At 38.6% G+C, this 16399-nt stretch overlaps 1 protein-coding gene across 4 annotated transcripts in view; it reads left to right on the plus strand.

The window, feature by feature from the left end:
• CAP2 (cyclase associated actin cytoskeleton regulatory protein 2) overlaps positions 1 to 12084 on the plus strand; it is a 71040-nt gene extending 58956 nt beyond the window's left edge. For all 4 annotated transcript variants that reach the window (XM_026113301.2, XM_064507016.1, XM_064507018.1 and 1 more), the window contains 6 exons: positions 2364 to 2544; positions 3454 to 3629; positions 4886 to 5009; positions 5238 to 5320; positions 8010 to 8150; positions 9732 to 12084. In XM_026113301.2, the coding sequence (XP_025969086.1) occupies positions 2364 to 2544; positions 3454 to 3629; positions 4886 to 5009; positions 5238 to 5320; positions 8010 to 8150; positions 9732 to 9815 (789 nt within the window). In that variant the 3' untranslated portion in view covers positions 9816 to 12084. The remainder of the gene's footprint in view (positions 1 to 2363; positions 2545 to 3453; positions 3630 to 4885; positions 5010 to 5237; positions 5321 to 8009; positions 8151 to 9731) is intronic.
• The last annotated feature ends 4315 nt before the right edge of the window (positions 12085 to 16399 follow it).

A 16399-nucleotide genomic window follows, 5' to 3' on the forward strand; every position in this document is an offset into this window, starting at 1 on the left:
TCACAGCAGTGTATTTATGCGGCTGGAAGCAATAAGGTATGTTTGGGAAATCAGATGCCCAATTTTTTATCTGAAATCACAAATTATAAACCACTACATCATCTCCTCCCATAAAGCATACAAAATTCTGCAATGTGAACAGTGAGTACCATTGCAGAGTATCTGAGTATTTAAAAAAAAAAAAACTGCAAATTCGATGTTCATAATTCTGGATAACCAGGACATAGTGGATTCAGTTGCTATGGTTGCAGGCAACAGATAGGAAAGATGTCTATTGCGCCTCAGGCAGCAACAGCTGATTGTGCCACTAAATCCACTTACATTAATTCTTTTGACTACACTACTTCACAGTCGTACTGGCTCTGCTGCAGGTAACATTACTGGCAATAGCAGAAGCAGGAAGGCAGTTTAAGCTGGGGCCCAGTAGAGAAGTTGTCCCCAGACTAAAATAATATAATTACCTACTAAGTATGTAAGCAGAACAGCTCAGCATTAGATGCATCCATGCAGCAATGAAATGTCTCTAAGAGCTGTCCACATCAGTATCTAATTCGGGTATATTTGGACAATATATGACAATCAATTCTTCTCATTTGTTTACATTTGATCAAAAAGATTTAATAGCATGAAAGAGAGCTCATTGCCTTAAGAGATCGTGTATCCTTTCAGAAACAAACTGTGCTACTACATTAGTTTCATTTATCACCTGAGTACCAATGATTTTACGAAAGTCTGTTTTGTGCAGTGTAGTTTTAATGTCACTGATGTGTCAAAGCGTACTCATCACTAAAGTATTCCATAAACAGCTCCCTCAAGTGCAACAGTACCTGTATGCTGACAGCTCATGTGCCATGAGAGAAGGATGTACATTAAGACACCAACTAATTTTATTATTACTCTTTCTGTGCTACTGACATACTGACAAAGAGGTTTGAATGCAGTTACTTACTCAAATGTGCCCTTTTTTTTTGAAGTATGTCTGAAAAGTTAAAAGACAGCATGTGCACCTCAGCCCCTTTCCCCTTGTCAGTCTGGGATCATAGGCCAGAACTATCTTACCACTACTCTTTAAAAAATACTTCCCATTTTCACTCTTGTGAGATGTATGAACACTGAGGTGTTTCACCTCAGTGGAAAGCAGAAAGGGTGGTATCATAAAGGGTTGAAAATATCCTCGAAGTCCAACTAAGCAATATCACTTTCCAGTAGTGATTACCAGGGATGCATTTTTAACCTGCTGTATCTCTTAACAAAGGTAGTCAATTAGAGAAGCTGTGCTTCCATAAGTCCCTGTCATTTTTCCATTGTGTCTGCCCACCTAACAAATATGTATTAGTGCAACATACAACCCCTGTATAGCTAGCTAAATTCATTCTGATTTTTCACAATGGTTCTTTTAAAATATAGTCTCTGTTCCGCTGCATAAAAGTGCTGTCCAGATGAGCAATGCTTGGAGTCAGAGTGACACTCAGTGGCAAGGCAGAAAAAGTGATTCTCGGTTTCTCATATTCTTTCTATATTTTCTATTTGTGGGATGCATGAAATCTTAATCAGATCATTATTAATGTTTTCTTTTTGATCTATAATACGCTACATAAGCATCATAATTCAGACCAAAACATGTACTTTTGATTGTGCAGACTGATAGATTGGATTACTTACTTCAGCAAGGCTCTCATAATTTGTGTGCTGTGATCTCCTGCAATTGAAAAGAAAAAAAGAACTTCAGAAAGTGAACTAGAAGCTCAAAGAAAAAGATACTGTATTTCAGAAATGAATGACCTGAATCACCAGTCTTGCACTCTGCTATGATTTGAATCTTTGCAGATTGCTTGTACAGTCTGAAGAACAGCATTTTACGTTTTACATAAAATTTAGCATGTTGTATATGTATACATGACAGTCCATGTTCCTCCCAGTTATTTGTGTTAGATCAAAACATCACATGCACACCATGCTGTGGTTAACTGTTTGGTATCTGAAGAAAAAAAAAAAAGAGAGAGAGACACATTTTCCCTTTCACATATGATAAGTAAGCACTGCAATAAATTATGGAATCTTTACTATTAAAGATTTTTAATAACGGTCTTGACAAGCATCTGATAGAAATCTTCTAAGTGGAGTAGTTCTGTGGGGGGGGGGTGGGGGGTGTGTGGACTCTCTGCCTTTCCAGCCTTTTTTTTTTATATATAGGAAAAGGTTCATAGTGTAACTTTGATTATGGTGCCAGCAGTTCTTCTGAGCCTGTGGCTGCCCAGAGTCTTAACTCACAGGGTTCACAGACAATAAAAAATAAAAGAGTTATCATAATGCAATGTTCCTTGAAAATCTGTATTTAAAAAATTTCCATCTGTCTCACACAGGGTCCTGTTGCATCGCCCATGTCTATGAGATCTATTCTAACCAGCGGGCCATGCCTTTCACCACCACCGCCACCACCTGGACCTCCCCCCATCTTTGATACAGAAACCACAAAGGATGAAGGAACTGCATCTCGCTCAGCCCTATTTGCACAGCTTAACCAGGGAGAGGCAATTACCAAAGGTCAGGAGAAAAAAGATCAAATTGTTGTCCTTTAGTCAAACTACAACAGCAGCTGCTAAGTGTACTAATCCAAATTCCACCAGCATTTTTAAGTTTAGACAATTCAGTTCTTTCTGAGGTGTGCACTGAGTCTGATGGATGAGACTGAATACCAAAACCTGCTTTAGAAACAACAGCACCCAAATACGTTCAGCATTCCTGAAATTCACACTATTTGTTTAGAGGCCTCTAATTTTAAAGCCTTCAAGCTACACATCTTCAACCCCCAGTGGCAGGTGAACCTCTTAAGTTGTAATTGCAATCAGAATTTACCCCCCTTTCTGATTGATTCACACAGTGTACAAACCTGTATCAAAATGTGTTATGTGTTAGGTGAAGAGGCATGACTCACTTATGAGTGTGGAGTACAATAATTAAGCTTTTTGCATTAAGACCAGACAGCTGAAATTAAGGTAGATGGCTATGAGTTTAAATACATATGATTGATATATCTGCCTTTAATGCTCTGAGCTAGATGAAATACTGTCATAAATTGGACATAGTACCTCATTTTTATGGGTGGAGCTATGAAATTAGTGGAAAAGTAGTTTACATGGAGCAATATGATATAGCAAGCTCTCAGAGCTCCCTACAAACAGAGAGCGACTAAAAGACATTGCTGCATTTGCTGGTAAAGATATTAGGATAGCCTATCGGCAATAGAAGAGGTTTGATACGAACTGCTAAAAATATGTAGGCAGTTACCCATTAGGTAGTTACCGACGCAAATCTTGACAAAGTCAAAAATGTAAATTCATAGGACAATTTAACACTATTACAAGTGGATTAGATATTATCTTTCTTGTTTAAATATGAACATCCTTAGGACTGGAAAAGAGACTCTTTTTCATTAAGACCCTTTTATTTTAGGGCTTCGACATGTCTCTGATGACCAGAAGACTCACAAGAACCCCAGCCTACGTGCCCAATGTCCGCCCATTCCTTCTCCCACAAAAAGTCATACTCCAAGTCCAACCTCTCCCAAGAGTTCACCTCAGCAGAGCCATGCCCCTGTCTTAGAGCTAGAGGGAAAGAAATGGAAAGTGGTGAGTTCCAGTCACTCCTTGGAATTGCACCCTGCACATTACAAACCAGCTTGAGCACTGAACATCTCACAAAAGGTTGTCCATGGGCAAGATGCAAAAAATCAAGGTTGCAGCTAAGATAGACTGATTCTGCATTACTCTACCTTGCAGCAGTTTAGCAGCTACTATTCCATAGGTGCTAAAGTTAATTAATTTCTCTGAGAATCATATTCTACTTCACCTGAACCGCAGAATGTCAGAACCAACATATCAATTCTTAACAAAGTCAGACAATCCTCCCAAAGCAAATCCAGTGAAGAACTCCAACTAAAATCCCTTCTTGCAAGCCACTCTTATGAGCGATAACGTTTACCACTGTGCACTTTCTCCATCTTTGTTAGCCAATGGAATTGGACGTATTTTTTTCCATCACCAATTGCATGCAAGCACCTCTCCCATACTTCAATGTAGCAAACAAGTGTTCCCTTTTTTTCAATCTACAGTTGGAAAAGATAACATTCGTTTAAAGTTTGGGGGTTAATTTATGTAGGCATAGGCCATGAGGGATGTGCCTACATGAGGGATAAGTCATGTGACTGTTGGTTAAATGAGGGAGGAAACAATATGCAGTTAATTCATCCATGAGTTTAAATACACAATCATTATTGTGGAGTACAGCTTGCGCAAGGTGCAGTCAAAATTTGCCCATTTTATGTTCCAGTAGGGTTACAGCACCTAGAATATTCCTTATGGATCCCTCACCTGTCCTTGACATCAGTAGGGTATAAAGGTACCTTCACGCTTCATTATACACGGAAATTTCTTCCGCTATGGACCCTTATTGTATTTGGTGATGCCCGCCCACATCTGTTCCTAATGCACTGTATGGAGCATTATGTAACATTTGTGGGAGCAATAACTAACTTGTTCTGTTCTTCAAGGTGCCTGTTCAAAATTCCATGGGAGCCCAGTGACAGTTTTGCAGTACAGTTTTAAATAGTTGTGTGCATAATGTCTTTGCTCCCAAATTAATGTTTTTTTGTTCTGGTCTATGCTAAGTTCTTCAATTTTGCAACTCTAAAATATGTACATGTATCACCTAAGGTTGAATTAGCTGCAACATCCAATCGCCAATCAGATTAGATTTTTAAGCCACAGGAAGAATTTTGTTCTCTTGTAATTGAAGATGCAATGACTTGAAGGTAAGCCCTACTACAGTCTGCCTGACTGCTGGCTAGTTAAAGACAACCAATTAAACAAACTTTCTTCTGAAATAGGAATATCAAGAGGATAAGAATGACCTGGTCATTATCAACACTGAACTCAAGCAAGTGGCCTACATTTTTAGTTGTAACAAATCTACACTTCAGATAAAAGGAAAAATCAATTCAATTACTATTGGTGAGTGGACAGCTCAACTCGGCTTTAAATGCTAGTCTTGAAAAAACTCACATATTCTTGGTAATGCATCTGAATAGTTCCATTCACTTTAACAGATTGATCACATGAGTAAAGTTGCTTAACTATTTGCTGTAAGATTGGCAATTTTAGTAGTTAATGTAGCAGGTGTGCATGTGTATATATTTTATTTTATTTTGTTTTTCTCATTTATGACTGTCTTTATTTTAGACAACTGTAAAAAGTTTGGCCTTGTGTTTGACAACGTTGTGGGAATCGTGGAAGTGATCAATTCAAGGGATATTCAGATTCAGGTAAATTAATCTGTGTGAAAAACAAAGGCAGAACCACACACACAAAAAAAAAGCAGAAAAAAAGCCCAACATATAGCTACGACAGGCTATTTAAAAGTTATATGAGCACACCAAAAATAAGAGACTGATGCATCCAAATACATCTTTAAATGCACTAAAGTCTGCTGAAGTATTTAGAAAGTGGTTATGAAAAACTTCTGAGCATCACTGAACAAACCTCCCTTAGGAAACAGTCCCTTCACTGATTCCAGTGAAGCGGACAGATCTTACACAAAGAGAACTAGTACTTCCGGTCCAAATTTCCTTGCTTTCTTGGTAAACAGCCCCTAGCACTTGAGAGCTGAGCAACGCTTCATGGAATAAATCCTAGCAGTTAGCTAATTGATTCCTAAGCCCAGAAGCTGGTTGTTTCTTCTTATCTTATTTTCTAACTGGAAATGTTGAAGTAGACTGTCAAATGACAACTAAATGACATGAAATGAAAATAGGTGCTGGGATTTTGAAAATCTCCCATCAGCAACACGACATGTTACATGAATAAAAAGCCTAATCACTTGCCTAGAAAAGGACCATGAGCCTGGTTTTGTCTATTTTTTTTGACTGTTTTTGTCTTTGAGCACCAGTGAGCAAAGCTTCATCTGTGAATCTTCCTTTGTGGCTCTGGTGCAATGAAAATATACATATTCTTAATCTGTATATGGCCCTCTTTTGGGAGGACACTCGCCTTGTTCAAAATACAGTCAGATTCTGCCTGGCATTTGTAACACTTCACTCATTCTGTCCCAAAGAGGTCTAGCTATACATGCTCTAATATTGGGTTTTGTCCAACACACATGATCTAATCTCAAGTAAGGATTTTGAGATATATTATTTTAAGTGAAAAAGAAATGAAATGTGAATTAAATTATATCAAAATGCCTATCTTTAAGCAAGGTGAGGTATTCTGCTTAAAAGGCTGTGCCCACTGAGTGACATTAAATATAGACAGCCCTGCTCCTTGCTTGAGTAATACTGGTCACAATCAACACAGGGAATAATAGCAATTTTTTTTTTTTTTTGTATTTTGAACATCATGCAAGTGAATAACATTGCTATCAACTATGCATCATCTTCTGAACAATAACAAGCAGTTTTATTCATAATCACCACATGTCTTATGACAGAGGCATACAGAAAAAATCCCAGGCATTTACCTGGGTTGGCTTTTTTAAATAATTAGATGATTTTTATCATTACCACTAGAACTATTCATGAAAGCTGAAAAATTCATACATAATGAACAGCAAAGCCACAGCTTGTTAATATTCAAATAAAGGGGAAATATCTTTTCTAAGAATCAAGGTTCTTTTGATTAAGCAGGTTCAATGAATATTGCATAAGGCTTCTGTGCCATAGAGCTAAGTGGAGTTCCACTTAAAAAGAGACTCTGGCTATATGCTGCTTCAGTTAGGCAGCTTTCATAGGGCTTGAGCATGCCAAGTGCTGAGCACCTCTATTTTCTCTGTATTTTGAAGACCTGAGCCTGTAAATTGCAAAAACATGGTATGTTAATGCTACACATTTCAGTAAAGATCACACATTACAGATTTTGTTAAAAATAATTACTTTAGAACAATACTACTTGGCTTTCCTTTCTCCCAGTGTGGTTTTTTTTTCTTGCTAAATGTTTGCCTTAAACACACCCTCCTCCTGCCCTCTATTGGATGAGATCCCACTAAGGAAAAGAAAGATCAGTTTAAGACGCACTGATCCATTACACAGATCAGGGTAGGATGCAAGAGGGTAGACCATTTGGTCTTTGTTTGCTGTTATTCTGTTAAGGAACTGAAGCTGAACTTCTTAACTTGAACCATGACAGACACTCCTTTTTGTTAGCAAGTACCTATCTATCACATGCTATTGCTGTTTTACAGCTCAAAATAACCTCTGTCCTTTTGATACATTGTCCAGAGTGTATTGCTGTCCCTGTTTTTTGCTGTAGAGGGCAGGAGGAGAAGGAGGAATTTTTAGTGACAAACAATGAGTCAGCCAGTTAGTCCTGTAGAAATCTTTTAATCTACAGAACTGTAAACAACAGAAGATTTATTTCCCTTTCTCCCCTTGAGTAAATCTTGTGCTTGCTTTTAAAGTGACATACGAAATACCTTTAGAGTTGTAATTAAATTGGTCTCGGTAAAGAGCAGTAGCTTGCTTGAAGGGCATAAAAAACGCCTTTCCTACTGCGTACCTGGAATAACTCTCGAATCTTCAGAACATATTACAAAACACTTGTTGAGTAGCACTATATGCTGGGATTATTGCTTTGCCCTTACTAGGTTGGAGCTGGGGTGTCTGATTTCCTTCAGTCTCACTGGTGAACAAGGTGAACACGGCTTAAACATCAGCAAGAAAGTATCACTGAAATTAGAGAGGATGGGGGAAAAACTTTTGCCAAACCATATATTAAAAGCTCACGACTTCACAACGAGAAGTTTGCCGTTGTTGATGGATCTTTGTGAACACCACCGAGAACTTTCACAGCATCTAACAAATGCGTAGCCTCTATCTCAAATATAAGCATCATGCAGGCAGCTGACATACAGATCAGATGTTGGTGACCAAAATTAGACCTGGCAGGCGATAAGGATTTTATTAACAGTATCTTTGTTTACATTTTAAGGTTTGATATTAACTATATTTTATTCTGCAGGTGATGGGAAAAGTGCCAACCATTTCTATTAACAAAACAGAAGGCTGCCACATCTACCTCAGTGAGGAATCATTAGATTGTGAGATTGTTAGTGCCAAATCATCTGAAATGAACATCCTCATCCCCCAAGATGGTGATTATGTGAGTGAGATATTTTTAAAGATTTCCTTACCCTACTGCACTAGCTGTGGTAGCTGTTAGCATTTAAACTGCTAGGGAAGTAAGAACTAACATACCACACATATTACATCACCACAACATGATTCAAAAGGATTGAATTTCTGTGTACCAATAGCTCAGCTATGAGTGCAGGAAGAACTTTTTCCTGGGGCACAAAGTAAATTCAAAGACTAGAAGTTACTTTGTTTCTTTTTATTTTGATAGATGATAGCTTCATCTCCTGTCAATTTAGTTAATATTCTTTTAAAAATTGATATCTAAACATAATCTCCCAAAGAAACTCACTTCACACATAATATAAGAGCAGTCATGCCTTAAAATGATGCTAAATCTAAGATAAATATAAAGTACTACAGATCAAATGATACAGTATTACATACTTGTTTTTTCTAAAGCTGTTGATACATGCATAGCATCTGTAGTCCTTCCTATTATTTTTCAAATATGATCCCTAAAAGTCATTTGAAGAAGAGGTATGCATTTTCTGAAGCAAAGGTTCCTTTTCTGTTCTAATAAGGTTTGCATACTAGGCCCACTAGCATCTCTAGCAGAGTCATGCTCTGTCACTTCACACAGTAGCAAGGTATCGTATAGGTAGAGCATGCTTTCAGTTGTTTCCCTAAATTTTTCCCTTAAATATTCCCATAAATTTTTCGTAACTCTCTTGGACTGGAATTTTTTATGGTAAACGGGTTTAGGTTTTATAAAAGAAAATATATAAAAAGAGAATTAGAATGCTCCACACTTCCAAAAGTGACTACTGGATACTCAGCTTCAGACAACTAAAAAGGGAATCATTTTCAGTGAGTGCATATTCACCTGCTTCTGAAAAAAAACAGGTTCCTTTCATGAGCCTCCCCCCAAATCACCAGTCATATCTGAAACTGTTGGCTATCAAGACACCCTCTTTAGATCTGAAAACAAAGTCTTTCTCTTCACTTTTTTTTGTTGTTGTTGTTTTGTTTTGTTTCCTGGAACCACAGCAAGGACCCAGCAACACCTCCCATCCTTTTACCGAGTACACTGAATGGAGGAAGAGTTTCTGCAAAGTTCTGCCTCATTTTGTGTATTCCACAAGGGACGCTGTATCTTTTAAAGTATATTACAGTTTAAATGATAGGTTGGGGTTTTTTTCTTTTTTCCTTCTCTATTAGAATATTGCTTTCCTCCCTAAAATGATTAGTCTCACTAGGTCTCTAAGTTCAAATCCTTTCTACTGTCTTCCAACCCAGTCACTGGTGGAGTCTAAAGTGATTTCTGACATGAGGTATATTTATGTAGTTGTTCCAAATAATGGTGCGAGAGGGGTTATTACAAAGTAGTACCATACCAAGGCTATTTGAAACTGAGTAGCAATACAGCTCTTTCCTGTGTGGCATTGTAAAATAGTTGCCTAGGGTAATGAAGAAGGCCTCTCTGTAATCCTGGCATGTCTGAGCTATCAATGCTTTGTCAGTCATGTAGCACTAACAGTATTCCACTCGTTTTCATAAGGTATCCAGTGTTTATCTAACCGTCATTGTTGCTTTTGTTTCTTACCAGAAAGAATTTCCAGTTCCTGAACAGTTCAAGACAGCATGGGACGGATCTAAGTTGGTCACTGAACCTGCAGAGATCGTGGGTTAACTTCCTAATGCCATACAATACTTGCTGACCGTGGTCAGACCACAGCCAGCATAAACAAAGCAGCAATGTAAAGAACTAGAAGTAGCAGTAGTTCATACTGCTGTGATAGGCCTTCAAGCAGTAGCTCTGCATGCTAGAAACAATAACACATCTGGCACGCTTCTGTTAGGCATCCCAGTATTTTTCAAGTTTCCACACAGTTTGCCTTCACTTACAGTTTTGATTCTAAATGATGTCATGTGAATGTAATGGATTAAACCCTTCACCCTCCAGTTACATCATTGGCTTGAAACACTGTATACATTAAGCCAAAATACTGCATGATACATTTTGTTATCATCTTGCTTCAGTGCATTCCCTTTTATGTTTCTGCTAGTCAAAGACAGTATTAAGACTCTAAGATATTTATTTTTACCTTAGGCAATTCCTGTAGGAAGCAGTAAAAATGTACCCTTAGAAAGTGTGTAATTCCTTGTAGTTCTGTGGCAATCATAATGGATTTTGTTTCAAACAAGCAAAAAAGGACAACTTTCAGCAATACATTTTGCTAATGAAAAATAAAAAAGAAATCTGATATTTTAATCAAACATTTTTCTAATATGTATATTTAGAAGATCCCTGTGTTTTCAGTGAGATAAGATTTTATTATGGTCTACACAGACTTGCTCTTATTTCTTGTAAATTAGTAACTCTTCTTAAGCTAAAACCTTACCTAAGCCAAAACCTTGCAGCAAATCACTTGGATTTCTTTTTTTTTCTTTTTTTCTTTTTTTTTTGGTGTGAGCAAAGCTCTCACTTGTTAAAATTTCACACTGTATCTTGCATCCTATTAAGAAAACTGAGAGGGTTATTTTGATTTGGGGCACACATCAGCTGATTTCCATGCTAGTATTGTTCCTTTAAGATATTGTTATTACTGCTCATATTCATTAAAAATATCTTTCTGTTTCTCTCCTACATTTGTAGGACTTACTAAACTTCAAATATGTCCATGAAGCAAAGTCATAGATTTATTTCATATTAATTCTGAGCCCAAAATAAAAAGATAATTTCTTGTTTAGCCCATTGATTCTACTTTATAGTCCCTATTGTACATGCTTTTTTAACAAAGGTGGAGTGTTGTATACATTGTACTATTTCAGCACATAGTACTAATAAAATTTTAAAAATTCAAAAAGTCAGCAAATGTTTTTGATCACTTGTAGTACTTTGTATCAGTGAAATCACAGTGAGCTGCTTGCAGAACTAGTTACAGGCTAAACTTTGTGCCTAATTTAGCTTGAGAATACATTAATCCTTGAGGGTTTAACTATCTTGAATTGTAATCCCTATACAGTACAACAGTAGTGCTCATTCAGTAAGGTTTTGCTATCTGATGTTTTATCTGTATGTATAATGTGGTTGCTTTAGTAGTACATACCATTTTTCAATAGTAAACTTCTTTTGAAATAAAAAGGAAAATGTATCTGCTTAAATACCAAGTTGTTCAGAGCTTCCTCCACTGCAGTATTTCAGTTGTTTGCTTTCTTCTTAACAACTATTTCAAAAGCTTGACTGAGAAAAAGTAATTCCACCTCCCTTTCATTAAACGTTATCACTTTTGCTGCCATAATCCGCCTGACAGTGAATAGTGGGATATTCTGCATGCTAACAGATAAACTTGCAGTTTCATGCATATAACCTCATTGAAAGGCACAGAGTTCAGCTTCTTGTGTTTCTCATTTTTAGATACATCTTTATCTTCCAAAGATTATGTCTAGGGAGATGATCATGCCCTGATGCAAGTTTATTAGGTTTGCCTTCTTCTCTTAGCTTTTCCCATTGTTTCCTTGTATGGTTTTGGACATGTCCCTCCTGTGTTAACATACTCCACAGTAAGTAGTTCATTCCATATTTCACTGGGGTGGGTTTCAGATCTGAAAAATGGGCATCACATAAATGTCATGATAGAAGCATTCTTGCAGGACTGTTCAATCCTTAACACGATCATGATTTGTTCCATAAAAAAATCACAATCTGGAACATTCTGACCTGAAATACTGGCTCCTGTTTTTATCCAGCATCAAATAAGGATTAAGTCATTATGCAGGAACAGGAAGCCACATAATCCTTTAGTGAGATGATACAAAACAAGTATCAAATGCTTGATAAACAGAAAGCAGCGAGACAGCTCTGACTTACTGCACAGACAAATTCTCTTCATTCCTCCTACGGATTAACACCCTCCCCAAACCGACTCTGCCTGCTTGCAGGATTCTTTTTTTAAACATTTGAAGACAACCCCCCTTGCAGCTACACCTTCTCCCTGTCACTGATGTTCCTGCAACACACAAAACCCCAGTACACTTTTTTGACTGATTTCCTAACAGAAACAAGGCTTAGGCAGTAATACTGCATGCATGCCACTCTGAACGCTCTAGGAACTTTGTCAGGGAGCAGAGGTTGGAAAGATAAGGAAGAAGGTCTTGTGTGGAGAGACCCAAGGTAACTGCTTCAACTGGAGAAAGGCTAATGAGTTCATGAATTATTAAACATCAGAAATCTGAAATAGGAGAGAGACTTTTAAAATACCTAGCCAGCTTTTATCCAGTACTCACGGTCAGCCACATGACACAAATCTACAACCAACTTTTGTTGGCTGGAGAGCTCTGATCCTCATGAAACTACTTGCCAAACATTTCAAGTCGATTGGACTGTTCCTTCACTGCAACCTGTCTTTAATTTCAAAAATATAAAGGAAGGAGCATGAAACAAAATAAATCCCAGGTTCTGATTCTGCCTTACATGAATTTGTGTACAGTTAAATATTAAAAAAAAACTTTTCCGAAAAAATCAGGTACATCATGAGTTAGAAATAATCAACATGCTTCTTACTCTGCAGAAGATGATTTGATGAGTCATCCAAACCGTGATCAATTATGGCCACCAAGTGTGCACGAGCAAGCTTGCCCTGCATCCAGTGCTCGACTCCAGCAAGGAATGACCTGCTGAATTCTGAGCAGCCCTAATGTGCTAGATATCATTTCTTTTTACTCTATCCTGTCACACAAGATATGCCACTTGATTTCAGCTCTGTCTTTCCGTGTCACTTCTACACCGCACTAAAATTGTGGTTATGCAACTGTCAGAACAGACGATGGTACATTTGGTGTATATATTGATATGGAACAAAAAGTATATGATGCAATTAGCCTGTTCATTTTTCTAAACCTGCTTCGGTCAAATATTCATCTGTATACATGCTAGGAGCCTGCCAATAAAATATGTATGTAAAATGTAAAAGAGTAAAATGTAAAATGTATGTAAAAGAGTAAAATGTAAAATGTAAAATATGTACGTACAATGTGTAAGAGAAGGAGATTTGTAACTCAGCGTCCAAATATATTTTCTTAAACACAAGCTCTGTAAAAGTATTAGCTTAGTTATTCAGAATATTGGTTACTAGGATTTAGGGGAAATTAGAAGTATTGAGCTAGTGACTCTCTGTATCCACCAGGTGGCAGAAACCCGCTGAGGTGCAGGCTATCACAAGCTCTGTTGCTAATGAAAAAATGCCGGACGAGAGCATTTACAAAGGACGTGTGTACTGTTTATCAAGAAATTGGGAAACTCTACTCCCTGAAAGTCATTCTTAAAGCATTAAAAGATTACTTTGATTTTGAAATTGTCATCCTAGTAAAAGGAAAGGGTTTCATTGGGATGAAAAGGGAAGAACAAAAAACATCCGCTTCTTATTATCAATGATTAATTTGATCTTTTGTTTTTGACACTGCTAAGCATATTTTCATTGAAAGCATATTTCATTAAAAATACCTGACTGAACTTAAAAGTAATATCTACCAGAGCTATTGAAGGTAAAAGGGGAAGTAATTTCCAGTCTGCATTTGAAAACCAGAAATCTTTTCAGTGTGTTCAGCCAAACCATTCATGCTCTTATTATGTTTTGAGTCCTCAATGTATCTGGCTCTGCATGAGTTCTTTCAGTGCTATTGTGTATGTGCATGTTCATAAATCTCTGTACCACATTTCTTTCTTAGAGATTAGGCATTTGGCCATCTGAAATCCTTCAGGAGCTCAACTCAGCATCCACCATCAGCGTACTCTCCTTACATGACACACAGCCCGGCTCCTAAAATGCGGAAGCAGCTGTCACCTTTTTTCAGAAGTATACAGCGAAAGGAGGTAATGCTCACACAATGACATGATACACTAGCAAGTAAAGCAATTATCCAGAACATGTAAGACAGATTGAGTTCCCCTGCTGGAGGTGATTCAGACTGATTCCCGTGAAAATATTGCCCATAAGTAGCTATCGCCCTCACAAGGTGCCTGTAAAAAGGTGTCTGCCATATATGAAGCAGTCATTAGATAAAAATCATAAGTAACACTCTCCAAGGAATGCTCTGGCTACTAGAAAACAAGAATCTTGCTCCCTCTTTCTGGTTGAAATATCCATGAATAAGCTTTTTGGGTGCAAACTTTTTAAAAGAATAAAGAACACTTTCTACCTCTTGACCACCCAAAACTCAGCAGTGAACCTCTACACTCAAGCTTACTTCCTTTAGTCTCGCTGCATACCAAAAACCCTACCTGATCACTGACCACCACAGACTTTTCTTCCCCAAACCCCTAGGTTCCAGTTCCACCCAGCCAGTGCAGCTTCATTGGAGGCACACTCTTATTTCCGCTCTGGGTTCACTAAAGAACATGCTAGGGGATTAGATATTTGTTACAGCTTCTCAGTGTCACAGGTAGTATTTTTGTCACACTCCTGAGTAGTTTTCTAGTTACTTTTCATTCAAACCAGGTCAAAGTAAAAGGCAAATAGAAGAATTTGCATACAACTCCCCAAACAGACAATGCTATTAAATAAGAAACCATGCTAACTCTATGTACCTTAAGATTTGGGAGGGACTCACTATGGCCTGTGGTCAAATATGACCACTGGGATTCTGTTTTCTGTATATATTACACCTGAAGGTCCATCTATTAGAAAGAAACCTCCTCTTCGTGGGCCATGATAGCTTCTAGAACCAATCTCTCCCTCAAAATCCTCAGTTGGACAAGACAGATTAGTTTCACAGTGAAATGTTACATTTACTTAATCTGGGAGGCAGCTGTGCCACTCTTTTTCACTGAAATGTATAGTGTTTTACTTTCGTGTAGATGCATACATTTCTTTTTTGGTTCAAATGTCAAGGTCAGTACCTGGCTGCTTGCCCCAACAAGGGGTAAAGTTCTTGCTCTCTGGCGACTCTGTGTACGTTTCAGTAATGAAGAGTCACTCTAACCAAGATCTGCATTTAAACTTCATTCTGTACATGCACACATACTTGATGCAAACGTCTAAATGGGATGAATGTATGTAGGTCACATATGACTGGACACAATGATAATTGACCACTCTGGAATGACAACAGGTTGCTTGGTGATTAATGTCCAACAACTCTCATCCGAGGATCCTTGGGCCCCTCTTATTAGGGCACTTTAGTGTGAGGCAGGAGATGTGGTTTGAATGCCCAAGCAAAGGAAGGAATTATACTGGCATCCAGATGAATGCTTCATCAATTCCTTTAAAAATTGGCTAAGAACTTGCCTGGAAAACAAGATGCTGGGATGTGTATCAAAAATGAAGCTCTGTAGCTCTGAACAACAGCCAGATTTAAAGCGGACTAGTGCTTTATTACTTTCTAGTGACTGTGAAGGGCTCCCACTGATAGATCATGCTTTTCAGCACTCATCTATATATAAAGAGCTTCAGATGGGATTCTTAACTATTGCAATATCAGCTTTTAGGTATTTAACTCCCTTTTCTGGATCTAGTTCAAAAGGTTTCTCCTTGCCTCAATCTTGCTTCTAGAAAAGAGAATATTTAGCTGTCAAAGGCATTTGGCCACTTATTTTCATCAATTGACAGAATGAACTACCCAAGATTATCTCCGTTTCTGACTGTTCACAAGAGAAAACACGCTCAAGTAGGGAGAAATCAGTGATGTGGAAGATTGTAAGTGCTCCCATAACGTGTGGCAACCTAGAACAGCAATGAAACAAGATTCTTTGTGATGGAAAAGGCTAATACGGTGTGGTCACACCACTGGCAAACCTTGCTGTTACGGTATGCATCTTTTTATCAGATTCATTGTAGAATAATCTGAATGCTTGCATTATACAGAATTACAGGCGTTTCCTAAGTACGGGTTCAAACTCCCGTCAGCAGCAGACAGGAAACGCAAAGCGGCGCCGCCGGGGACAAGAGGAGGGGAGGCGTGAGGGCAACGTCTCCCTCGGCCCTCTCCTTAAGGCAGGGCCGAGGTGCGCGGCAACGACCGCAGGGGGTGGCGCCTGCCCTGACGCAGCTGAACGTGTCTCGCAGGCGGAGTCAGCCGCCACGGTGCGGCGCGGCTGGGGGAAAGAGGCTCTATCTGTGCGTGGTGCGCGGCGCCAGGATTAAGCCGCCGGCTCTCGCATAAGGCAGCCCCGGGCCGAGGGGCTCGGCGACGCCAACGGCTGTAACGGCCCTCGGCCGCGCGCGAGACCCCGCCCCGCCTCGCGGCCCCGCCTCAGTATTAGGCGAGACCATCTCC

Source organism: Dromaius novaehollandiae, chromosome 2 (genome assembly GCF_036370855.1).
Source record: "Dromaius novaehollandiae isolate bDroNov1 chromosome 2, bDroNov1.hap1, whole genome shotgun sequence".
Taxonomy (NCBI): domain Eukaryota; kingdom Metazoa; phylum Chordata; class Aves; order Casuariiformes; family Dromaiidae; genus Dromaius; species Dromaius novaehollandiae.